At 41.2% G+C, this 27,580-nt stretch overlaps 1 protein-coding gene across 5 annotated transcripts in view; it reads right to left on the reverse strand.

Moving 5' to 3' along the window:
• PPP6R2 (protein phosphatase 6 regulatory subunit 2) overlaps positions 1–27,580 on the reverse strand; it is a 72,410-nt gene that overhangs the window by 23,616 nt on the left and 21,214 nt on the right. For 4 of the 5 annotated variants that reach the window (XM_083183228.1, XM_083183227.1, XM_083183229.1 and 1 more), the window contains exons 5-20: positions 27,391–27,528; positions 25,156–25,221; positions 24,752–24,864; positions 24,313–24,426; positions 22,881–23,010; positions 19,825–19,977; positions 18,619–18,819; positions 17,457–17,521; positions 13,896–14,011; positions 13,075–13,160; positions 12,718–12,798; positions 12,084–12,181; positions 10,536–10,593; positions 9,670–9,791; positions 2,009–2,202; positions 1,676–1,838 (exon numbers count right to left, since the gene is read on the reverse strand). In XM_083183228.1, the coding sequence (XP_083039354.1) occupies positions 1,676–1,838; positions 2,009–2,202; positions 9,670–9,791; positions 10,536–10,593; positions 12,084–12,181; positions 12,718–12,798; positions 13,075–13,160; positions 13,896–14,011; positions 17,457–17,521; positions 18,619–18,819; positions 19,825–19,977; positions 22,881–23,010; positions 24,313–24,426; positions 24,752–24,864; positions 25,156–25,221; positions 27,391–27,528 (1,898 nt within the window). The remainder of the gene's footprint in view (positions 1–1,675; positions 1,839–2,008; positions 2,203–9,669; positions 9,792–10,535; positions 10,594–12,083; positions 12,182–12,717; positions 12,799–13,074; positions 13,161–13,895; positions 14,012–17,456; positions 17,522–18,618; positions 18,820–19,824; positions 19,978–22,880; positions 23,011–24,312; positions 24,427–24,751; positions 24,865–25,155; positions 25,222–27,390; positions 27,529–27,580) is intronic. The other variant, XM_083183230.1, reaches the window with a different exon arrangement.

A 27,580-nucleotide genomic window follows, 5' to 3' on the forward strand; every position in this document is an offset into this window, starting at 1 on the left:
TAAAAATTATTAGTTCTTCGAACACACCCATGAGGTACCTGCCCAATGCTGTTTGTTTGGGTGTCCCCAGTAGTCCTGATCCCAAGTTTTTCAGTTTAGTTTGATAATCACTTTTCAATTGTGAGATGGGTTTAAACTTTTACCAAAGCTTTTCAGTAAACAACTTTTTTTTGTCATAACACTTCCATTTCCAGGTCAGCTATGTTAGTTCATTGATTTATGGTTATTTCAGTCAGTTATTTGAAGTCAGTGAATTATAGTCATGTGTGTTAGCTATTACAGTTTATTAAAGTTTTCGTCCAAATCCATCCAGTGGAAGGCCCAGAACAGGCCAAAAGTTCTACCAAGTGTACACCACTGGAAGTCCGACCGACTCCAGCCCCCTAGTATGTCTTCTGCAATCCACTGTAACTACACAGTGAAGTTTTCATCCACATCCATCCACTGGAAGCCCCCGGACAGGTTCCCTGTAACAGAGTTCTGCCCAGCGTACGCCAGAGTCCAGGCTCTTGGTGCACTTATGTCTGTAAATATGCATTTCCTGAGTTCGCATTTAGACTACTTTCCTGAAAACTGCAGTCATCTCAGTGAGAAGCATGGAAAGCGCTTTTTTATCAAGACATTTGAGTGATGTGAAGTGGACCCAGGGCAGCTGGGATGTGAATATTTATTTTTATTTACAGTTTCTTATACAGCACAGCAGATTCCGTTGTGCTTTACAATAGTAGACAGTGATAAAACAAACTGGGTAACAACAGACAGACTTGGAGGTAGGAATTCCATGCTGCAAGATATGTTTGGGAACTATGCATGGTGCCTCAAGAGAAAAGTTACAGGTGCAAGATACACAGAATAAGTGTGTGTGTGTACCATTTCATATACATACTGTACAAACTGGTGCAAACATAATGTTTATTGTGTCAAAGCAGACTTACAAATTCCAAACGACTATTTCAAATATATTTACAAAATATGAACTTTTTAAACATTAGAGCAAAAAAAATAAAGTAGTGTTTTTTGAATTCATACACTAAATATAAAAGTTCACCTATGAAAAACTTGACCTCAGGAAAAACAAGTGTGTGTGTGTGTGTGGGGGGGGGGGGGGGGGGGGGGGAGGGGGTACACTGTGTTAGAAAAAAAATCAACAATTTTGGAATTGCACTAAATTATATAGTATTTGTGGTAAGCGCCATGAAACCATTTGTTATATAATTCTTGCTGACTTTTCTTATGATTATACATATTTAGTCCAGTATGCTATACAATTCTCTTTCCATAAATGAAATCTATGTAAAGTCACTCATGCACAAGCAGTAACTACAGCAGGGTTGTTGTTGGTCTAACACAGTGGTTCCCAACCCTGGTCCTCAAGTACCCCCAACAGTGCACGTTTTCCAGGTCACCTGGGAGGGGCACTCATTATTCAAACACATTTTAAAAGACCCACAGGTGGAGCTAATTATTTTGCCTGTGATTCTGTGTGGAGTCCTGGAAAACGTGCACTGTTGGGGGTACTTGAGGACCAGGGTTGGGAACCACTGGTCTAACAGACTCACAAAAAAGATTATAAAATAAATCAGTTTCAAATACATTCTTGGTTATTAAATTTTATTAGACTACCATCCATGGAAAGCTGGTGCAATATAGCCGTAAAGTGTAACAAACTACTTACCAACAGAAAGGCTGAAAGTCAGTAAATTTGGCCCATCCCTTTTCTTCAGGAGTGGCGGTCTCAGGAACAGGTACATCCCACACACTGGACCCAACGTCTATAGCCACACAAGGAGTAGGAGGTTTGGAGTTCACTGGCTCAAACACAGCCGTCCAGCCAGTCTCTATCCACACCAATGAAATTGATAAGAGTTACAGGACATAGAAAAAATAAAATTGAATAATTTAAAAAAATGTGCAATATGTTTCTACTTTACAACTCTTGTTTATCACAGAAAGTAGGTTTACACCTTCAATGCTGCAAGAATATCTCAATATTAGTCTCAACCCCTACCTCCTGCAGTAGTATCCTCTATCTGTGTGGGAGCGATGCTACTGATGGGACTGAGCCTGAGAGTCTGCGGCATCTCCACATTACGACTCTCCTCCTCCTCTTCCTCATCAGATGCAGGGCTACCTTCTGGCTCTCCATTCTCTAAATCACTGCGAGAGGAATCCTCTGAAGATTGGGATACTCCAAACCTACAACTTAGCATATGAAAATAATGCAGATAAATTTGATTAAAATATATTCCTTATTTTGTTTTTTCTATGTTAGAGCTTGTCCAGATTGGAGGTTGTCTTTAATGGCCCTTATTCTGATCGGTGCGGCCGGATCTGATTATGCGGCCAGGACCGTGCGTAAAAAAACCCCGCCTTCCATACGGATCGCCAACTCCGTCCGTACGCGGTAAGAAGCTGGCCGAACGGACCGCACGTGTATTTTTCACGGAATACGCCTCCTCCATCTAAGGGAACCTCCCCCATTATTCGATGGTCGCAGGACCGAGTGCTCCACCAGCTCCTGCAACCTCAGACCACACGGACATTTTTCCGTGCAAAAGCCGGGATCTGGGCGGGCAGCTGACATCCGGCGATGTCATATGTCCGCCCCCTACACGTGCGTCACGGCCGCATTACCATACGTACGCCCAGCGTTTGCATGGGAACGCCCATGAAACGCGGGGCGTATGCATATGGTAATGAGCCCAAATAGCCCTTCACGCCCCTCTCCACCCCCTGTTCGGAGTGTTCACATATCATGCGGGATTTGGCCGTACGCCCCGCTCGCACATGCGCAGAGACGCCTCTGCACATGCGCAGACACAAAACATCGGCGGGCCGAACGCACGCGGATATATCCGCACCGACCAGAATAAGGGCCAATGTGTTTTGCATGTAGAAATGGAAAATAAGCAGGCTGTTATCTATGGACCACGCCAGTGCTGCCCAGACTAGAAGGTATTTGCAGAGATCGAGAATGATATTGTCAGTAAACCACGCTGGGTACACAAAATAGTGGTGTAGTCAATACCGGACAATATTTTTGACAGGCAGAAATATCGTCCATCAGTATTCAATCCTGTCTATTTTCGGCCAGGACTCGCCAAGGCAGATTCAACTTATTAAAAAGTCAAATCTGCATGGTCGAAAATGGCTACTGGATTGTCGGACCCGACACTGAATAGGTCAACCTATTCTTGACAAAAATGGATGATATTTCCACCTGTCGGAAATACTGTATAAGCCAGGATTGACTACCTCAGTATCTGGGAAGATTTGAGAAATGTTTTGTCCTTTTATATTGATCCTGTTGTGTACAAACATATTGGAAAGAATTCTATGCCTTGGGCACAATGCATAGTTGATGTTCCAGTGTAAATTTCGTCAATTCATACTACATGTTCCCAAAAAACAAACTGACTTATATGTGCTTTACAGTTTGTCACTCCTTAAAACTGGTAAGGCACAGACAGGGTGGGGGTTAAGAGGTGTGCAGATGTAGGCCTTTGGACTGTATTTTTGGGGGGTTAGTCATTCTTTTATAGAATTTGCCTCATTTGCAACCAACTGCATTAATTCCCAATTCATCGGAATAAATCTGCTTTTCTAGAATGCAAATCTAAAAATGACATAACAAACAATTAGCCTTCATACCCTGATATTAATTCATGGTTTTGTACAAGATCTGGTTTTCTGATAAATAATTTTATATATATAACCAAACATATTTCACACAGTACATTTTGAAAGGGCTTTTACTTTAAGCTCATTAGATTTTTTTTAACAAAAAACAAAGTGCTTTTCCTATTTACAGTTATATCCCTTTAACGTGTACAGTAGTTTATTGTAGAACACATAATATGGGTATAAACCTCAGGAGGTTGGACACTAAGCTACAATGTAAAAACCCTCCTACTACAGACCATATCCTCAGATATGACCAATAAAGGAAACAAAAAAAAAACTTAAAAAGGCGGTACACTATAAAGATCAACCAAACAAATGATTGGACAACTCCTGATCACATCAGAAATCTTCCAAAAGGCCACAACAATACAACATGACAACATAAAGCATTTGCTACCTCTCTCTCCACCTTCTTCAACAAATAAAAACCCAGCAGTTGCCTTCATTTTCTTGTCCTCAGCTACACGCTTTCATACACACATTGGGCTAATGCACCGTTTTACATAAGTCCCCTTGCAGAGCATATATTATGTGTACCAGAACAAACAATGCACAATTTGAGGTGTATTTCAGACACACAGCAACTTACAACTGATGGGACATGACTGACTTGCAAATGAACCTGGCTCCCATAGGCCAAGTTCAGAGACATCGGGGATTGTTAGTATGCATAAATATACCTTTTGCCAGGTGGATCTTTGGTACTTATGTAGTATTCGGGTGACCACTAAGCACTTTGCTTAGTGTGGTATTCTCCGTAAGAAGATTGCATCGCATCACCCGTTTTAGTGTTATACGATGTGTGCGATGCGATGTTACTAAGCAGTTTATTCACTGCTCTTTTCCCGCCTGTTAAACGATGTGTGAGATGCATTACCTGTACTATATGTTCTACACTCCCCCCCCCTCACTATCCACATTACCTGTACTATAATTTGTACACACTCCCCCACTATCCAAGCCACCTCTAAGCCTTATCAGCGCAGTAATGTGGACACATGTTATCGTTAAACTTTCAATTTACTGAATAATAATTATCATAAAATATAAGAAAAATAATGAAAAGATTTCGAACAATAATATCAATAATAAAAGATTAAAGAATGATATCAGAATAATTAAAAGATTAAGAACAATAATATGAATAATAACAGATTAAAAAATGATATCAATAATGATTAAAAGATTATGAACAATAACAATAAGAAAAGAGGAAATAATGATAAAAAAAGGCAGTCACTGAGAGGGCACTGCAGTAGCCTTTGGCAGTAGGGTCACAGCATGTAAGATTCTTTGAAATGGATCTTCTGCTCCCAAACTTTTCCTCCACATGAATTCCTGTAGATAGGATTCTAAGTGGTGTCTTGCAGTGCCTCTCTGTCTTTTATTGCGCCATTTGGTGGCCCCCCACATCCGCTCTATATTTTGGGTGTGTACCCCTGATTCAGGGTCGACAAAATTGTAGCAGTGATTCACCCTGCAATGGTTATACCCTGCCTGCTGCAGTTCTTGGGTATTATATGCCCTCCAGCAGTCAGAATAGATGACGGACCCAGGAGCGACATTTGCATTGATGGCAGACATAAGGGTGGTGGCGTCTCGCCTTTCAACGGCGGTCAGGAAGCAGGCCCCTGTCTCCCTGCATATACCACAGAATACCCATTGCTGGGGCAGCATCCTCCCAACATTATACTTCCTCTTCACAAAAAGTGTCTCATTAACCTCCACCCCCAAGCCAGGGCCTCCAATTTGGGTCTGCGGCTGTGACCTTCTTCCGGCAACACTTTTTGTGGCAGCATCACGTCCCTTCTTTGACAGAAAGCCTCATCGGATCCCATTTAACGCAAGTCTGCATAACGGGCCGCAATTGCTGTTCTTAAAAAAAAACAGCACAGCCTCCTCCTCTGATGTAGGCAGGGTGAATATCCACATCTGCTCACCTGCCATGCCTGTGCTGTGCACACCGGTCACTGAAGCACTGGAACAACTCTGAGTAGCATCCATTACTGACACCAATCACCTCAGAGTGAGTGACCGGGAGCACTTACGCAAGTTCTGACTGACTACGCTATTTGCGTAGCTTAAGCTTATTCACAAAAGCATAGATACGGTAATCTAGTGTTCATTCTAGCACCCGCTATCTTAGAAAACCCATGCATTCCTCTTCCCTGCCTGGGGTGTCGCTGTCTGCTGTGGTGTTTCTAGCACTGTGTAGTCTGTATATCAGCACTGATATGTAAACCAGACCTATGCTAGAAACACCATAGCAAACAGCGACACCCCAGGCAGGGAACAGGAACTGCATGGGTTTTCTAAGATAGCATCGCATGGCACTAAAACGGGACATTCGATGCATGCGATGCGATTTCCTTCCGCAACCGTACGTATGTAATTTGGGCGCCCGGCTACTACACAAGTACCGGATCTTTTGTATCAAAACTAGGTTTGGTGCAACTGCACACTGATACTGTATTAAAGATATCAAACCAAGCATATGGACAGGGAAGGTCTAGCTGCATAGATGTATGCAACTCAGCATACATGCAATTAAATCCAAATAAGGGTTAAAAAAAAAAAACACGAAAAAGTAAGAACTATGAATTTTGAACCATAAACTACATCCAAAGAGCCACTGCAATGATGTAAGGGAGTAGATAAAGCAATAAAGCATAATGTCCGGTTTTAGGTGGAATGATGACACCACCTGTTTTCTCATAGTCACAGTCAATAGTCACACCAACTAATGCCTTTTGAAGGTTAATCACACAATCGAAAGATGAACAGTGGTAGAGGCATGCTGGTTCTATTCTGCTCTAGAAATGTGAACTTAATCAGGACATACAAGTAGGGGATTACTGCAAGCCTTTGTAAGCACCATAATACCAGTCTCAGTACACTTGGATCTTACAACAAGCTAAAAGGAGACAAATTGTAAAGGCTGCTCTTGGACTGCAAACTTAAAAGGAATCATTGGAGAAATGGAGGTCAATGTCTATGGAAGAAAGAAACATTTCCCGTTCCATGGCCACCACCAAACAAATTCATCTTGAAGCAACAGATTATTAAGAATAGGGGCAAAGGTCCAATCAAGAGTGAAGTCTGCTACGGAAATAGAATTACAATAGTAGAACATAGCATATCTAGGTGTAATTTAGAACTGTAAAACTGGAGAAAAAAAAAAACTCTTGGACACAGGCATCCCAATTTGCTATTTGGTGGCTGCAGGCCCAGAGCATTCTTCTAAGTACTACTAATAGGTCTTGGTTTTTCATAAAACCCACCACAAGCTATTACTGGAGATGTCACTCTTCCAACGTAACTACTAGACTCTTTATGGAAGGAGTGAAATGATAGAAACGGTTATTGTTTGTCGTCTTATTTTTGGTAGCAAGGCTTATTTTATTAAGCTTAATAATCCCAAAGAGAAAATATTTCAGAAAGTCAATGCTGGACAGGAAATAATTTGAAGCAGAATCCACAGGCCAGAGAGTGCCAAAAAGTTCAATAGCATTGGTAGAGAGAGTTCCAAGACAAGCAGGTAGAGGTTTTCCTAAACAATCTGCCTACATAGATTAAACAGCATTGGAGGAAGGTAGTGTCCAAAAAACAGATGAGAAGCACAGCCATAGTGGCCTAGCAAGACCTCCAATCGTAGGCTGGTCGATAGGATATATGTGTGTGAGAAACATTGTGGATGTTAGGAAGGTCCCTAAATACAATAATTGTCATTACTGTGTGGAAGAACAATCGTTGCTGGAATGTACCTCTCACTGAAAGCCCCCGAAACTGTAACCCAGGCTCCAGAGAGTGCTAACCAGGGAGCTGCAAAGAATGCAAAACCAGGGTTTGTCCCATGCCTGCTATCGCATGAGTACTAAAGTGCCACTTAGGTGCCAGTGGTGTTGACCACAACTCTTCATACGGAGGCCGATAAATTTGGATATTATGGGCGAGCGGCTGCTCAACTTTGAACCACAAAGAATGCATCCCAGTGCTTATGATGGTATAAAGAGCACATTTGCCTGGTCAACATCTGATGCCAGAGTGTACAATACCTATAGTAAAGCATGAAGGTGTCGGTTATTTTGGCATGGGTCCACTTATAATGCATGGTCACTACCTCTAAGACGTATAAAGATGTTCTCGTTAACTCTTTGCTCCCTATCATGTGGCAGTTCTATGAATAACACAAATGTTTTTATCAGGAAGACAATGCCACCTGTCAAGTTTCCAGGGTGACTCTGGAGTGATACAGATCTTAACCTCACTGAAAAGATCTGAGACGAATTGCAGCTGGTCACTGTCCTTAATGCAGAATGGCAAAACTTATCTGCTGTTGTCCAGGAACTTGTGTATAATTTGCCATTACCATTTGTAATTACTGCAATATGGTGAACCTACAAAGTACTGACGTCAATAAAGTCTCGTTCATCTATTGCGATCATGCTATCAATGTCCAATCACTTGTGTCCACATACTGTGTGTGTGTGTGTGTGTGTAAAAACATTTTACATATGATACACAAACCACATTAGGTAAATGAAAGCACTGAGCACCTGTAATTTCATTATAAATAAGTAGTGTAAACACTATACACTTTAAAGAATATAAAACAGTAGTGACATTGTGTATATGTAAAATATGAACTATAACAAAAGAGGACTACCTGTTTCTGCCATATTCTTCTTAGAAAGTGGAGGGGCAATATGCAATGTGTAAACACAAGTGTAAATGTATATAAACCTCCATTTCTCCTGAAAGTGATACAATAGGAGACATGTTATAAGCAGGCTGCTCATATATTCCCCTGCTTATAATGCACAGATTTTCTTAATCAACACATAAGTGATGTCAACAAAATGTATTCCATCACTTGTGTACTTTAGTGGTAAATACTAAGCTGTGTGGAGAAAATGAGGTTAATATTAGCATTACTTGGCTCTCCACGGTTTGGTGAACATAGCACCACTGGAGAAAAAACAGAAAGTAGATTTATAAAGCTTGGTGACATGATAAAGTGTCTGGGTTTCATCACCGGCCAATCAGCTCCAACCTGTCATTTTTCTAACTAAGCCTGTAACTTCACAGTTAGGAGCTGATTGGCCGCTGATAAAAACCAGACACTTTATCACTTCACCGAGCTTAATTAATCTGCCCCTCAGTGTAGACTGGCACTGTAAAGGTGTGTGTGTGTGTGTACCGCACTGGAGACAACCAACACTATGTTTTGGCATTTTGAGCCTTATTGTGTACCCGGTACAGAGATGTTCTTTACGAGTCACTTGTTTCTGCAACCCAAACAGACATGTGCAGATATATCAGGGAAACAATGTTCCTGTGTAGCACCACTTGTACTTCTGACGCAGTCTGGCAGTAGTAGGGCTCATTACCCCATGTTAACATTTTCTCTTATCTCATTTTTTCACCATATAGTTTTTTTTCTTAAAAGGGGAAGACTTGAATAATCATATGTACTTACGTTATGCAGGCTACCTATGCCTGACGACTAGGAGAAAACAAAGTGATTTCATACTGGTTTCAATGTAAATAGAGCGCCGGGACAGGAACCAAAATACATGGAAAAAGACCAGGCCCTATTGCCATGCCCAATGGCTGCCACTCCCTGCGACAGTAGGGAATAAGGGATTTGTGCAGGAGGGTGGTTTCCCCATCATGACATTTTAAAATGTCAGTCTGCAGTATGATAAAACCAGGTGTGACATTTGTAAAATATCAATATGCATGAAGCAGTTAGTATTGATTTCCATGGAAAAAAACAATAATGTAGTGCAACTTAATTAGACAGCAAAGGTTAACAATCCAGGAAAACTGCTTTATGGCAATATAAGAACATCATTTACAACCTACATTTTTTCCAAAAGAATTAATGAGCAGAGGTGTATAGTTGCATATAGGGAGAGAGAGAGTGGAGTCAGTAGTGCAGGAGGACAGACTATGAGACAGGACAAACAGGCTGCTACTTACCGAGTTCTAGACTTAATCTGTGTGCCATAGCCAATCTCCTTTTCCTCCCAAATATCCTCCTCTTCATCATCAAACTGTTGAATACGCTCATTACAGCAAGCTTCAAATAAGGCAGAATTAGGCTGAAATAAGGAGCAGTGCATATTAGAAGAAATATATAATGGTCAATAAACAAACACTATATATATATATATATATATATATATATATTTGGACTGTGTACAATTATATAGAATGAATGTGTACATTTATGAGCATGTATAAACTCTTAACATCAGCTAAACAGCGGGTGCTATGGTAACCTGTTGGGATATAAGATTGTTCCATCAAAACTGGAAGTCTATTAACCCCCCTCAGACTTCTGCTCTTATTAACTATGTCTGATTTATTGCTAGCATGGAAAAGATTACTACCTACATGATTACCCTGAGAAATGTGATCTTATCTGGGGCCTCTGGCTCCTTAAACAGGGCCATCACCTGCTCCCTGTAGAATACAGTATAGTTGACTTTGATCTTCCCGAGACCCAACAACGGATATTTGTTTCTATAATTATATTCACCATTCCATGCAATGTATTGTTTGTGCTGTACTGTTTTTCCATTTCCCTCCCCCCTCTTTTTTCCAATCCATTCCATCCCATCCCATGTTCTGTTTTATTTTTTTAATTGAATTCTTAATTGTTATGTGAGAAAACACTTTGCCATTTGTTTTGTGTCTTTATTGTTATGGATTCCTGCTGTTTTCTTGAAAAAATACAGATTGTAAGAGCAATTCAAACAAAAAATGAAAGAAAATACTAAACCTATTGCAAATATCCTACGTCATTACATATAACATACAGTATGGATTAAGGCAGTACTTACATTTTCATCTTCTGCTTCTATATTAAAATTAATCTCTGTGATGCGGTCAAAGGGAGCACTAAAATATAGAGACTTGAGGTTACACACTCTAAATGGCCTCACTGCATTAAATATACAATCCCTAATCATTAAAATGTAAGGGAAATTAATATGGTGATTCCTTAAAACATATATGGAAGCATTCAGGTTGCCAAAGCAACTATCTGTGATGGTTAAATATACTGTAGTAAAAAACACTGAGCAGAGAAGTTTAATAAATTTTGTTGTTAACTGGTTGTGTGACACAACTAGATAAATTAATAAAACTGGCCACAACAATTGTATCACAATGCAAACATGGGCCCTTGCATTTCCAGAATGATTGACAACAACAATCGTCATCAGTTAACTATTTTGGCACCATTAGCAATCACAATATATCCGGGAAGATTGGCTTTTGAGCAAATGGTGTGCCAATGGGTATGGATCATTAGGTCTGCAACACAATGGTCAACAAGCATTGGGTCGACCTGCAGAAAAGTCGACCTGGGTCTAGGTCGACACAAGCATTAGGTCAACACGGGCAAGGTGGACAGCAAAAAGGTCAACATGGGGTTTTTCACTGTTTTTTTACCCGAATTTCTACACAGTCGACATGGACACTGAAACGTAGCACCGTGTCCACTTGCCATGCTTCAGGCACTGTGCCTCTATGCTCGGCACCCTATTTTATTCTCCCACCATGCCCTAGTGGATGGTAGGGCATGAAATACCGCCTGTCGGATAAAAAAAACAGTGAAAAGCCCCATGACGACATTGCCCATGTCGACCTAATGCTTTTGTCGACCTAATGACTTGTCGACCTAGACCCATGTCAACCCAATGCTTGTCGACCTAATGACCATACCCCGTGGCAACGAAGTCCAAATTTTGTATCAGCCAAAATTGCACAATATAACATAGCAACTGAATACACAATACAGCAGTCACTTACAAGAAGTGGCATGCACAGGCTAATGCCCCTTTCAGACCGCACTTAAAAACCGGTATTTAGCCGATTTTTATCCGTTTTAAAACGGTAGTCTGTGCGGTCTGAAAGGTGCAGAACCACTTTACCGTTTTACAAAAGCCATTTTTGTAAAACGGTTAAAATGGAGGGTCCTACCCGTTTCAGACCCAGTATTTTGGCATCAAAATCGGGTCTGAAATGGTATTTAGGACTCAGCCAATGAGCTGGGTCCTAAATTCAGCACAGTGAATATTTAATGAGCACTCATTAAATATTCATAGCACTAGAGCCCCCCGCCGGGGGGGTGATGTGTTAACCCTAGGGGGGGGGGGGGGGTTTGACCCTATGTTTGGAAAGTTTCCAAAAACGGGTCTGCCAGTGTAAAAAAAACGGCACTTAAACTGTAATTTACCGTTTAAGAGATGCGGTGTGAAAGGGGTTTTACCTGGCAGACCCGTTTTTGGAAACTTTTTCAAATACAGGGTCAAAGCCAGTTATGCGGTCTGAAAGCAGCATAACAGTTATAAACCGTGATCACACTAGTATGAAATGTAAATTACTTGATGTTGTCTTCCTGCTCAGCAAATTCTTCATCATTAAATCCAAACTGATCAACAAAGTTAGAGGTCATCTGCTGAACCTGGTAGTCAGAAAATGCCTGAAATCCACACCAAAAAAACAAGTGAAATAAGTGAGTGAACAGCTTTAAAAAGATAAATATGCCATTTTAAACAGTTCTCGCTCGGTTCATTGGGCAGTGTTTAGGTGGACCCCAAAAGGTGGACATGGAAAAAAGGTGGACACAATGAACACCATTTTTTTTTTCAGATTTGTGGGGTGACAACTTTTATCTTGTACCAGTATAATAATTGGTATATCACCATGCTTCGGGCAAGATCCATCACTGCGGATGGTACTCTGCCATTCTCAATTGTAGTCCACATGGATAATAAAGTATTAAAAAAATTATTTTTTAGCCTAAATGCATGTCAACCTAAAGTCTGAATACCATTCAATTCAGGAATCCATATTAAACATGGAAACCAATGGATAATAGCTTCTCATTTACACAAATGATGAGATATCCTACTAATATTTTATACTGGATGTAATGACACTCATCACACGCAAAGGGGTCAGTTCCAGAATTATCACATATTCACAAAGATCAATATAGTGACCTAAAAGTCTCACCTGCTGCACTGATAGTTCATTAGGGAACGTGCTGTCAATATCTTCATCTTCACTAGAAGATCGCAGGTGGTGCATGTTTACCTATGGGATTTGAAAAGATACACTAAGCACTGTGAAGGGTACAGTAAAAAGCACCAAAAGGGTAGCGGACCGATATGTAAGGAAAGCACATATGAAAAGCACACACATATTAAATCACACAAACAAAATTCAGAATATGAGACCTTTAAATAAACACACATGGTGAATTTACAACATACTTCCAGACCACAATGTAAGGACTTCAAGATATGAACATGATATACAAAATATAAAAAAAAATGACGTAGAAATATGTGGTGAGAGAAGTAACATTACCAAGTCCACAGTATTCCTGCGATTAGTTTCGGTTAAGGTCTCCTCAACAAAAGTCTCCCACCTTCCTCTGCAGTCCTCAGGCAGCTCTACAGAGAGAACACAAAGTACTTTATCAGTAAGGAAACCACAAACACAACATGTTTACTTATACACATTCCTTTGCATTAAATGTGTTCAAATCACATGTATAAATGCATTTTTCATAAAAACTACTTACATACTGTAGAGGCCTAATTACTAAGCATTTGGGGGATATCCTATTAGCAGCAGTAAACTACCACTGCTAATAGGCTAGCTAGGGGCTATCCAACTAGCACTTATACAAGAGTACTGATCCCCATATGCCGACACTTATGGGCACCCAAAGCAGAATCCATGATAAGCAACCCACAGATCTGCAATAACACATGGGTCCAGGAACTTATCCAAGTAGATCCTGAAAATGGGACCCTTTTCAGACTGAAAAAAAAAACGGGCAAAAAAAGTCCTTTCACTACGATAAAATTTGTCAGGCAACTGCCACCACTGTTAAGGGTTGGCACACTAAATTTCCCATTAGCCCTATGAAAAGTTTTACCTCAAAATGGTAATAAGATAAAATACAAAATCAGGTGTGCTTTGCAGTTAATATAAATGCAGATTTAAATTTCGAGGTCAAAAACACTGAGAACCAGCAGCTTGCAAAAGCCACTGCTTAGTAAGTCTCACCCAGTAGGGATTTATGTGTATGTAGCTCAAGTGATAATTAAGTATAATATTGGACACATGTCAGAGAAGCCAATGTATCACAGTACAAGATAAAAACTATCCAAATGCATTACCTTTAATAAAGTCACTGATCTGTACTTGCATAGGACCCTTCTCCACATTCTGTACAACTGCATTGGCAATGCGAGTTAAGTGTCCCATGTTTCCTCTCCTCATTCCTCCTTCAGCCCTGCAAACAGATTTGTGAATGAAGCAAACCACAAGCTAATACACTCTGCTAGCAATTTAGATTTGTACATAAACCAGTTGGTTTACACAGTGGCATCCATACATGATATTGACAACAAGTGTGGGGCCCTACATAGAGTAAGCGCAAAGCTGCTGCCACCAGAGTGATGCCGGTGTGTACACATACAAATTTGATGGTGTGTGGGGGGTCAGCTGCATCTTTGACACGCTGCGCCTTTTAGAGAGGCGGAGCAGGGATGGCACCATTCTACAAAAGAGGGGTATGTCCCCCACGTTGTGTAGACATGATTGGTCCAGTGTCTGCAGATGCAGATGTCCAGGTCAGACCACCAGCCTGCATAGTATTCAACTCAAGGGAGACTTACCAGTGTCTAAAACAGGGCTCGACAAATTTCTTTAAAATCTAGGAGGCAGGATGAAAATGTAGGAGCCAGATAAAACAATAGGAACAGTGCGCGCCGAAAGCATGCATGTACACACACCATAATGGCAATTACATATACCACACGCCGTAATGTCCATTACACATTATACCAAACATTGTAATGCTCAATACATATAAAACCACATGCCGTTATTACATATTCGCTCTCCCTGCAACCATTGTATGACAGTTCCCTCACTGCTCTGCTTGCATATAAATGAATTAGCCCAGTGTGGGGGGAGTGCAGCCACTGAAAGCCAAAGGGGGGCTGGCCCACCGATAAACTGTAGCGCCCCAAACCCACCCTGCCTGGGACACTGCTGGGGCTACATTGAAGCCGTGCTTCGTGCAACTTAGCAGAGCAGGCAGAGCTCCTCATTAGCCTGGAGCCTTCCTACACTGCATACTCTGCTCAGAGGCACATGTGGGTAGAGAGGAGCAGACGGGCACTGGGAATCCTACTGCTGGCGCTGCCTGTCAGTACGGCAGCACATATTTATTTATTTACAGTTTCTTATATAGCACAGCAGATTCCGTTGCGCTTCAGTAACTGTCTCCAGCACACCTCATCTTCCACTGCGCCTCTGCTGCACTATACACAGGTGCGTCTCTATTAGCGGCATGTCAGAGCGGAAGGGGGGAGCGGAAGGGGCAGGGCGCATTTAGATGTTAAAAAAACAGACAGGGCGTGGTGCCCTGCTAAGGAAGTTTAGCGTGAAGTGAAGGTTGAGGACCGGACAGGACCGCACCACACCCCCAACCTGGCCAAGACCAGATTCTGCTTCCTCCCCCTCAAAATCTAGTCTAGAATCTGGTCGCCATGGCAACCTGGCGCCCGGGGTTTGTCGAGCCCTGGCCTAAAAACATTTTTGAATATGGACTTATGGTCGCGATGGTGATCTGAGACTGTGTCTTCAGATGTAGCACTCTGATACTGCAAAATGCATGCAGGAAGGTGTTTATCTTCTACAAGCTTGTGCTGCATTGGAATTTCTTTGTGGCATTGCAATTCCTTTCGTAAATTTAATTAGGACCCCTGTCACTCAACACACACATTCATTTAAATAACAGAACATACAGTATATGAAACCTAATGCCTAGATCAGTGGGTGTTGTAACAACCAATCAGATAATTCCTTTAATTTTCTATATTTCCGTACTGTACGCCTTGAGACATATTGGAGAAAGAGCGCTATATATAAAAAAAAAAATACTTATTCTTATTCTTATTATATTGAGCTAGAAAAAATATGTTTTAATCTCAATGAATGCTGAGTGTTACAGGGCCCTTCCCAAGTGTGGTAGGAAACAAATATAGTAAATAAGGTAATTACACCATGAAGCATTACACATAGATTATGATGGTATATACAGGTATATGAAGGTCCTGCATTTATAAAATGTAACCCTGAACACAAAGTTTAAAACAAGCCCAAGGCTTAGATGCACAGTTTAAATATATCACATAAAAAAGTACAGTAAAACCTGCAATTATGCTAATCATCAAAAGTAAACACAAGAGACATAAGAATTCTAAATATAAAAAAAATCAATAAGGATGTAAAAACTGCTATAACATAAATAAATAAGGTATAGAATCCACTTTATCTACCAGCATGTATTGATCTGAGAAGGAGTTCTAAAACAATATCCAATACAAGCTACAGTCTAAGAAATGATTCAACTTGTACAAGCCAAAGTAAAATAAATATATGTTGGAAGGCATCCCACCTCACGCCTTCCACCCAGCCAGCCAGATTCACGCAAAGGTGCTCGCTACTCTATGCTGTAGCTAACACTTTGGCGAGATCATGCTACTATACAGTGCAACTCTTGTTGCGCTGATTTAGCTGATCGCATGGAATTGCCCTTAGCTGAATTCACCCCCTTTGAATTCAGTATATAAAAATAGACACAGTTAATATATGGAAAAGGTGTCTTCCACACACTGAAAAGTCTGTAATTGTTTCCACAGCACAAGATCTTAATACCAGCATCTTCCTTCCTACATCCACATCCAACTACGGTCAATGTGGGATATTCAATCTCCCACTGAGAAGGCAAGGGAAATAGCGGCAGGACCCTATTTAATGCCTTTCCCGACAGCATTGAACAGCCTGAATTCACAAGCAGTTGGGCATGTTCTGCCGAGATCGGATGGGAATTGACGAGCTCCAGGCCACAGCTCGACGATTTACATCTCGCATCCATGCCCCCTTTTCGGTGCTCGGCAGGCAGGACATTGAGTCCTGCCTCCCGATTCAGGGTTGAGCCGACCGAAATCAGGACAGGGTCACGGCTGTCAGGTCAGCCAGAAAGTCGTGACCCTGCACTAAATACCCCCCTGTGTCTGCAAATAACCATCATTCAAAACCTTTATTTAACCCTTTAGGGTACATGGTATTCAAAGTTAATATCTAATGTCTTTCTCTCAAAAATTTACTTTGAATACCTTGTCCCCTAAAGGGTTAAATGAAGGTTTTGTATTCCATTTATTGAGTACCATTCCAATCCATAGGCCCAATTTTAACTTCTAATTTCTTAGTTTTCATTTTTATGCAAAGAGTGTATTTGTATGCAGCTGTTTATATTATATATACTGTGTGTGTTTTATATATATATATATATATATATATATATATACACACACACACACACACACACATACATATATATTTTAGTAATGTAATGAAAGAGGCTGCGTATGAATTTTTAGACTTTAATGGTTGTATATTGTGCAGCACTGTTGAAAGCTGCAGTGGATAGATCAGGGTAAAGACTGTAATTAAAAATGAGGTTCATAGCTGCCCACAAACAATAAATTGACTTGGTGGAGAACATATATAGTGACTGAGCTACGCTAGTAGGCCAGCCCCCTGTTGAAGTCCAGTGTGATAAAACGCATAGCTGCGTGGCCTAGCGCAGGGAATGTGGTTGTACTTGCGGTGGTTGTGAAGTATGATTTATATACACTTATTTTCTACACAATTTTAGTACTCACTGGATCTTATCATTGGTTTCCCAAGCATCCAATATTCTTTGCACCAAGCAGCACTCATGAAAGAGCTGGAACATAAATTGCACCAGTTATACATATATAGGATTTAATATGTTTCTCTTGCAGACAACTCTCTCTCAGTATGCTTGGAAAGAGGCTGGGGTAACAGGAGTGATGTGTGGGCATACTGTACAAGAGCTATTGGGATCCATGGTCTGTTAAATGATTACACACAGACTCAGCTTATAGTGAAGGCTCGTCAGCATATATATAATACACAAACACATACAAGATATCTATAATGTGATTGCCTATTACATATCGCTATGGGGCAGGCAAGTATGTCAACTAGAATACAAAAAATAAGGCCACTGATGTCTCTATTAAGAGGTACTATGTTAACAAATGTATGTGCATATGTATACACATGTCAAATAAGTACACATATACATACAAAAAGAAACACGGAGCAGTAATTGAAAGACATGTCAGATATATGTAAAGACTCTGATGCTGCTTTCAGACCGCATAACTGGCTTTGACCCTGTATTTGAAAATGTTTCCAAAAACGGGTCTGCCAGGTAAAACCCCTTTCACACCGCATCTCTTAAACAGTATATTACCATTTAAGTGGCTTTTTTTGACACCGGCAGACCCATTTTTGGAAGCTTTCCAAATACAGGGTCAAAGCCAGTGCGGTCTTCAGCGCGCCCCCCCCCCCTCCCCCCCCCCCCCCCCCCCCCCCCGCGCGGGTTAACACACACAACCCGCGCCTCGGGTTAACACACACACACACACCTGGGGGTGGAGCGGGGGGGGTGAAGCGCAGTGAATATTTAATGAGCACTCATTAAATATTCACTGCCCTGGGTCCGCTCATTGGCTGGGTCACAAATACCGTTTCAGACCCGATTTTGATGGCAAAATACCGGGTCTGAAACGGGTAGGACCCTCCATTTTAACCGTTTTAAAAAACCTGCTTTTTTAAAACGGTAAAGTGGTTGTGCACCTTTCAGACCGCACAGATTACCATTTCAAAACAGTTAAAAATCGGCAAAATAACGTTTTTTAAGTGCGGTCTGAAAGGGGCATGAGTGGTGTCTTTTTGGTGAACTTTATACATTTAAATGGTTCAAGAACCACAAGAAACAACACTCAGACTTACATGTGTGATCATGAGATCCTCTTTCTCAGGCATAACAGTCTCTGAGTTTTCTGTATTCCCATTAAGTGCCTCCTCCTGTGTTTGCTCTTCCATAGTTAATGTGTCCTTTTTATCTTGTAGAGAGTGGGAAAGGATTGCTGCTATACACAACTCAACTTGGACGTGCAGAAAGTTGTTCCAAGTATACCTAAAAAATAGGTCCTGCAGAAGCAGAAAAATGAAAGTCATTTGCCTTACTCTGAATGCTATATCTATGTAGCGACAGGGGAGACACAGGGCACGTTAGGTGTATAGGTCATCAATAGAAAAATTAACAGTATTTTTTTTTTTTTTTACATCACCTGTTGCTATCACCTAAGCACCAGTAGAAACCAGATTTAGGTGAAAAACAAATTTGATAACTTGTCACAACCGCTGACTGTTTTGATTTTTGTTAAAATATTTACCACCGAGTCCCTTGCGAAGTGCTTAAGTACCAATAGCTCAGCACACATTGCTGGCATACATGCGATGCACCAGCAACGTGTGCTGAGTAAACCATGCTAACCAGAGTTCACTAGTGAGAACACTGGCAATCTGACTAGATTTTGACTGCATGCAGTCAATATTTAGTCAGGTGATAATGACGCAGCAGTCCATATGGGCTGTATACACAGAGCAATGTATGCCTACGTTTTATAAGTTAGTTTGTTTTTATTTTGTTTATTTTTATTCAGAAAACTGTGAATTTTTAAGGAACTGAGAATATATTTTGACATAGCAAAGAAAATCTACCTTGATTTGCCAAAAATAGAAATACAGTGCTTTGTCCTCATTCCAACTTCCCCCACCCTACCAAAAAAATACAACAATCTGCAATGTACACCTTTTTGGAGACTAGACAAAAGCATCAATGAGAGTATCTTTGAATTCATGCAAGACAGTATTGGAGATATATGGGCATTATAACACCACTTACCCATTACTGGGATATTAAATGTTAACTGTAGAGTAGGATGCTATGATTTTAAAAATCTCATGTGACCCTCAACCTTTAATTACATTATTTAAAAAAAAAAAAAAGGGAGGGCTGCCCTCTTTTTCAATCCTGAATCCCGGGATTGAAAAAATGCTAGCTGAAACTCACAAAACATATATATAAATGATTTTATGCAAGAGGAAACAATTGTTGCAAAAACATGTTGAATCTTTTTTAAACATGCTTACAAGTAAGAGATCCATGGTACGGAGTCGGCAGAGCTCCTGGTTAATACGCTCGGTATTCGCTTGCAACAAGGAAGCGATGAGGCGTGTAGTGTGTAGTCGGGCATTTCCTAAAGGCTCTTCCAGAACACCAATAGTGGTGAGGATTGATTCTTTCTGTAGGAAAAATAATAAATACCTAATATGGGCATAAGTAGTTTCCCAAGATGCAATTGAGCTTTCTAAACTGTACTGTGTATATAACAACTATATTTTAAAATCTGCCATTTGATATGCAAATCATACTAAAATGTCACTGTTACAAAACCAATCAATTATAAGCTGCTATAAACTAGCAGCACAAAATCACCAAATTCATAATGTGGGACATTCTAAATCTCAATAAATGCCCGAAGACTTCTATATTGTGGTCAAGATGCAATTTGGCATATATCTTATTGCTGCCACAACATAGCCATACCCGATAAACAAGCAATTCATTGTGCACCAACAGAAAAACTAATCGGCCCAGGAGTGCTGACTAATAGTGTAATGAAACACATCACGCGGTGGTGATGCTGCTTACCCGACGCCATCCTCCCATCAGCTGCTGATCACTAGGCCCTGGCAGCACCCAGCACCACCCTCATGCTGCTGCTCGCCTGGTTCAGGCGGCACGCGGCGCCGTCCTCTCTCTGTGGCTGCTCACCCGGTCCTGGCACTGGGCAGGGTGAGCAGCAGCAGCAAAATCCAACAGTCGAATTTGGCTCAGAGACAGAAATGAAAACTATCTAAACATTAAAAACTTTGGAACCCAAAGCAATGAATGTGGATTTCAAAGCAAAATGTTTCTTATGATAGGCTCTTTTTATTCTCCTACTCATATTATGATCATCATCACTGTTTATTGTAGTTATATGCTCCATACTAAATATTCCCTTTTCCTATTACGGTATGTTTTTGACATTCCGACTGATGGGCATTGGGAAAATGGGGCCCAATTCACGATAATTGAAGACCAGCACTTTCACTGGGTTCTTCAAACAATAAACACACCCAAAATGGCATCCAAGATTTGATTTGTGGAGACCAACTTTCGGCCACAGTGATGCGGTCTGTAACCGAATACAGATGCACTATTTTGTTTAGCTCCTACGATGAAGATTCGGACCAATGGCTGGATGTTAATGCGTTCCATTGGCCGGATGCCTGTCTGCAGATGCAGTGCTGCCGGACATACATGTGATAATTGGAAAACCGTATATCAAGGAAAATGGGACAGACAGCCAATAGCTATGTTAGCCAATAGCGATGAACTTTTACTTGTTATGTAACCCAGATGGGATCATTGTGTTCTTAGAACAGGATTCGGATATTTATATGTAGTAGATAGCATAGGATGTTGAGTGGATACATTTATATTACATGCCAGATTTGATATTGGTTCTAGACACTAAGAGGTATAAATACCTGCATAATTGCATTTCCCCCTCCACACAAAGACACATACTGTGCCTGAAACATGTTGGTATTTAGGAGTGACTCTGTTAGTTGAGAGGACTTTGTTGCCCTCTTCATCTGTATATTTCCCTTCTTCTTTGTCCAGAATTATTAGAGGTGTGACACTGTCCCTCACCTGTAACGCTTTTATTGTTTATTATATGGTGTGTTTTTTTTATATACATTTTCTGGACTTTTTATATATTTTTTGTATTGTTGTATTTAGCTCTTTATAGAAGACTCATTTTAATGCTTATGGATATTGTACCATGGAAGCTGATTGTCCAAAACAAATGTTCTTCTTATATGGATTGACTGGTGTCGTGAATTAACCCTTCTGCACCCGAAGAAGATCAAAGAAACATTTTGTTGCACTTCGGGCCTCAAATTGATGTGAGTGTTGGTCTAAAGGGAGGTTTTCTTACCTGTAGATGGTCCTTCCTGTAATTTATCCAGCAAGACTATGGTGACACGGTCCAAAAAGATACCATTATAAGCACATAGGGGTACGACCAGAGGTCAGTACCGCAGTTATACACATTATATTAATGGACACGTGATAACAATACCTAACAGAATTTTCTTTTGACATGTTTTATTTTGAGAGTTTGTTCCTACAATGAAACAGAACTGGCTGCGGAGGAATTAATTAAATCCTTTCATTACACTATTAGTCAGCGCTCCTGGGCCAATTCACTTTTCTGTTGGTGTATTTGGCTTGGGGGTGGTAACCCTGAATTGTGCACGTCTTATGGAAAATAAAGCAATTTTTAAAAGGAATTGACACAAATTGAGGACTTTATGTGTACAAGGATCAAAGGAACACAAATTGGATAAAGATAAATACATATTTAACAGCTTTCTGTATAAGCTATTTGCATTAATATTATGAGGGTTATTTTGATTCACTTGGAAAGGCACAATCACTCTCTAATGGCCAAAACCATGTGCACTGCAGGTGGGGCTGATGTAACATGTGCAGAGAGAGTTAGATTTGGGTGGGGGGTGTACTTCAAAGTGAGATCTATATTGCAGTATAAAAATAAAGCAGCCAGTATTTACCCTGCACAGAAACAATAAAACACCCAAATATAACTCTCTTTGCACATGTAACATCAGCCCCATATGCAGTGCATATGGTTTTGACCATTAGAGAGTGATTGTGCCTTTCCGAATGAATCAGAATAACCCCCTATGGTCCCTTTAAAATAATAATAGTAATTAACCACATATCAAAAGGTATTATTTTGCACTATTATAAACCTTGCTGTAAACATCTTTGCAGTGATGACATGTTGTAATGACTGGTAATTGAGCTGGGACTGGGAATTAGCCAGTCAGGCAACCTAGGGTGTCAAACCACAGTATAGATGCTGCAGAAGCAGTCTGGAAATCAAGATAATCAGAGATAACAGGAATGTAGTGTATTCAGCAAGGGCAAATGCTGGAATGGTTAGTGCAGAATGATCTATAGATATGGTAGTTAGTTCATTAATTATTACTAAGAAAGGCTATAGGAAAGGCTCAAATTACTAAAAGCATGTAAAGTTAAAATAGAAAGATATTTTGCAAAGATTTACCTTAGGGGGATGCTGGAGTAGGTGATGAAAATCCTTCAGTCGCGATTCTATGCCCTGAAGAATACTGCTGCTGACAGTAGGTCCTGGCCTCTCATATCCCTGAGGAAGTGAATCCAGAAGAGGGTCCACACTGTACATAGCAGGATAAGCATTAAAACAAAATACTAAGGCAAAGACATAAAGCAGGCATGCAGAATACAAAGTAAGAGAGGTAAAGTTCAGAAGTATCCTCTACTAGGGGAAAGAGAGTAAGCTGCAGATTTTCACTTTCACTCAGAATTGATTAATAGGGGAGGATGGAACAGTTTATGATAAAACTGCCATTTGCAAAATTACTCTGCGGACACATTCTGCTTTTATGCAATAACACTTTGATTGACAGGAATCCAGCAGTTACGGGAGGAAACATGGCATTTTGTAGGTGTGTTTGTCCAAACTCAGACATGGAAAGGCATTTCTAAAGGTGGGTATTTGGCATCAGCGATGATCACTTCCAGACTGTTGCTTTAGCAGAATTGTGGATGCCTTTAAATGGTGCAAATGGAAGGTACTTTCCTTTCGATTTTTGAAAATGGTTCTGCAAATGCATCACCTTTGCAATGCGAACGCAATTTCTGCAAAGGATATTTTTTGCCTTTCTTTCTGGGTAGCTATTTGATGCTAGCAACTGCTTTTCTGAACTTAGCGAACCATGTTGATTAAGTCCCCATATACTGACTGCTGCGTTCTCTCTCCTGTCAGAGCCCAGTGTGAATTGGAGCATCAGTGCCAGACCTCCCGCTCGGGAGAATATCACTTCCGGATGCTCGTAAGGACTGCTGAAGCATTCTGTGCTTGGGAAATTCACTGAATTCTGGCTTTTCTATCTACAACTGGAAATGTATTGTATAATGTAGGGTACACACCAGGACGACCCGCTCACGATGCACATCGTGAGCGGGTCGTCAGTGTCTCGTCCGACCCGCTCACGATGACGCGGGAGGGCACGACCCGCTCACGATGTGCACCGTGAGCGGGTCCGATCCGATGGCGACCCGCACCCGGTTCTATGGTCGTCATTGAGATCCTACCTGCAGCAGGTAGGATCTCAATAACGACCGACCGACCCGCGGGACCGCGCATCGGATCGGAATCGCTCCACACCAGGTCAGAAAAGGGCCCAATCAGCACACAATCTACATCCGATTGATCGGAATCGGATCTAGATTGTGCTGATCGGGCCCTAGTCGTCCTGGTGTGTACCTAGCATTACATTGGAATCAGGCCTGAGAAATAATATCAGCAATTTAGAACAAATTCAGAATACAGTTTGCAGGGGGATGAAGGCAGAACACTTGGGGTCTGACTGGTTTTGACTGCATTCATCAAAGGATCATAGTCATGCAAAATAGTGATATTTGCATTTGTGTACTTACTAGGTAACTGGACATACCTTGGTCTTCTAGTCTCCAGTAATGTCAGCAAAATCTGAGTCCCACTCACAACACAGCTCTCAGTCTGCTCTCCATCGAACATGTTGTGCAAAAGTTGCTCTACACACTGCTGTCTGCAGGTATAAAACACACCAGAATCATACAATGGGTCTTAAAGAGTTTATGTTAATTCAACAGAATGTCCCTTGACTGTCTTTTAGTTAAATGGTTAACACTTATATTGATGACCATGGTGGGCACAAGGTCATAACCCCTCCCAAGTGATCATACCCTTTTCGCAGCAGGTCGTACCGGGTGTCATCACAGTAAATGATGCCCCAGGCCAAGCCACACATGACAGAAAATATTTTCCAACCTCTGGCACTCAAAGATATAAACAGGCCCCAAAAAAGCAAAATGTTTACAATTTAGGAATTACAGTAAGTGCCTAACACTCACGATTCAAGAGTTACCAACAATGGATCAATCTCCAGTATCTCCTGCATCTGACTGCACTGATCCCTGCTCAGCCGAATGAGATCACACAAAGTCTGGGATGCGTTGGACTGTCTCTGAAAAATAGTATCATAAGAAAAATATTTGCAGGAGTTACTTAAGTTTGCACATGAATACATACGCAAATAAATAAAGGAAATAAGGCTAGACTTTTCAGATAAAATAAAATCCCAAGCATACAAAGGAATCAGCACCAGAAACAGTTCTGGACAAATTTCATGCAAATCTCTGAGTGAACAAGGAATAACGTGTACAGACAGAATAGAGGTTTGTGCCCAGATGCTAGCTATGCAGTCCCAGCAATCTTCACTGTTACACTAATGGACGCTTACAGACAGGATACTTACATCCTCATCTTGACTGCAATGGATGAGATCTATCAATCTCTGAATGAGCCTCTCTTCATTCAGCCACTGAAATTAGAGAGAGAAATGTTTAACCCCACAGTACATGGCTGGCTCACACAAGTGTTTTATATTCCACTAGAGTGAGTGTGAAATACAGCACTGGAAATCAGCAAGGACGTAGTGAGGTATACATAAGTCATGCTATATGGACATCAATGACCTATGCAGCATGTAGGATACAAAAAAGACGGTACTTGTTTCCTAGCACGGCCACAATCGCGGGCATCGCGGGTCATTTTTAATGGTATGCGATGCGACCGACGCGATGCCCGCGATTTGCCATTGAAATGCATTAAAAAGGTCAAAATCGTGTGGGTCGCATCACATGCGGCCAAAAAAAGCATGCAATGCTACCGACGCGATGACCGCGATTTTACATAGGGAACAATGTAAAATGCCTCAACTGACCCAATTAAACATAGGGAACAATGTTAAATGGCCCACAGACCCCAAAAATCCCCCCTGAAGTGTGAAATGGCCCCCCAAAAAATTGTTAACGCCACCCCACGATCAACGTCAACCCGAAGCGTGGCGAGCGCAGCGAGCCCGCGAGGGGCGGCGGTACGCGTCCTCCGACCTTTTCATACCCCTACTATCCACGTCGGCGTGGAGTTGAGAATAGAAAGTGTGGCGAGCGCAGCGAGCCACCGAGCCCGAAGCATGGGGAGCGCAGCGAGCCCCGCGAGGGGACGCTGATACCTGTGAAGCCCGCGAGGGGACGCGGATACCTGTGAAGGTATCTGCGTCTGCTCGCCTCGCTGCGCTCACCACACTTTCTATTCTCAACTCCACGCCGACGTGGATAGTGGGGGTATGAAAAGGTCGGAGTACGCGTACCGCCGCCCCTCGCGGGCTCGCTGCGCTCGCCACGCTTCAGGTTGACGTTGATCGTGGGGTGGCGTAACTTTTTTGGGGGGCCATTTCACAGTTCAGGGGTTTGTTTGGGGGTCTGTGGGCCATTTGACATTGTTCCCTATGTTTAATTGGGTAAATTGAGGCATTTTACATTGTTCCCTATGTAAAATCGCGGGCATCGTGTCGGTCGCATCGCATGCGATTTTTTGCCCGCATGCGATGCGACCGACGCAATTTTTTTACCTGCGATGCCCGAGATCCAAATCGTTGTGGCCGTGCTAGGAAACAAGTACCAAAAAGACAATTGTGTCTGGATCATTCATGTCATTGTACTTGCCAGGCAGTATAAACACACATATACAAATAAATTATGACTTGCTAATCAAGATACATGCCAGCAGAACTATACTGCTTCAGGGGTCTAACAGCCCAAATCAGAGTCACACATTCTCCTTAAGTCATTGTGACAGGTACAGTATCAGAGGTCCATCACCCCATGCTAGTGTGTAAAATTAATCTGGGTTTGGCCTTTGCAAGGAGAAAACTTTTTGACCAAATATATTCTGCATATGATAGAGGACAGTTTGGTAAAAAATAGAATTATGGTCTGGGGCTGCTCTTCAAGGTTTGCCCTGGGCCCGTAAGTTCAAGCAAAAATATATTTTAATTTTAACTGCATACCTTCATATTCTCAATAACTTGTGCTTCCAAATTTGTAGCAATTTTTGGAGGCTTTTTCCGGTTTCAGCACAACAATGCTACGCACAAGGCAAGGTCCACCAAAAATGATTTGCCCATCATGATTAGCCCTAAACTCAACCCCATCAAACATCTTTGGAACATAGTGAGTGCCAGCTGTGGGCTAGACATCATTTAAACATTAGTTCCTGATCTCACTAATATTCCTGAGGCTGAATGGATACAGATCCTTGCAGACATGATTCAAAACCCATTGGAAAGCCTTATAAGAACAGTGCAGTCTGCCATCATACCCAAGGTACAGTGTAACAACTTTAAGAACTCAAATACAGTAAGAAGCTCCTTTTGACTATTCATCAAGTAAGGGTTTACTGTTGAATATTTTGGGATAAGATGATTTAGCTGCATTTACGTCAAGAACTAATGTTTTCTTATATTTCTTAGTCATCTATAAATATGTGTTTACGCTGCTCAATAGAACTTTTTCAATTCAAACAGATAAAAATATATGCTTAGAGAAGGTGACCTTCATCCTCTACAAGATATTTGTCTCTATACCCCCTTAACACGATCTAGGTCTTGGTCAGTGGATAGACATAACATGCATTTGATAGATCTCACATTTAGTACTTCTTGTCTCAGTGGAGCCGGCTCTACACAGCTAATGAGACGAAGCAACAAGTCCATCATAGCCGAAGTTCCAATGTGTTTCAGCACCAGCATTAAGAACTTTTCCTTCTTCCTCAGAAACCCAATGACCTAGAACAAGAAAAGGTAATCAATAGCATTGATATCATATTGCATAGCTAAA

This window comes from Crinia signifera, chromosome 4 (genome assembly GCF_055691185.1).
Source record: "Crinia signifera chromosome 4, ASM5569118v1, whole genome shotgun sequence".
Lineage (NCBI taxonomy): Eukaryota > Metazoa > Chordata > Amphibia > Anura > Myobatrachidae > Crinia > Crinia signifera.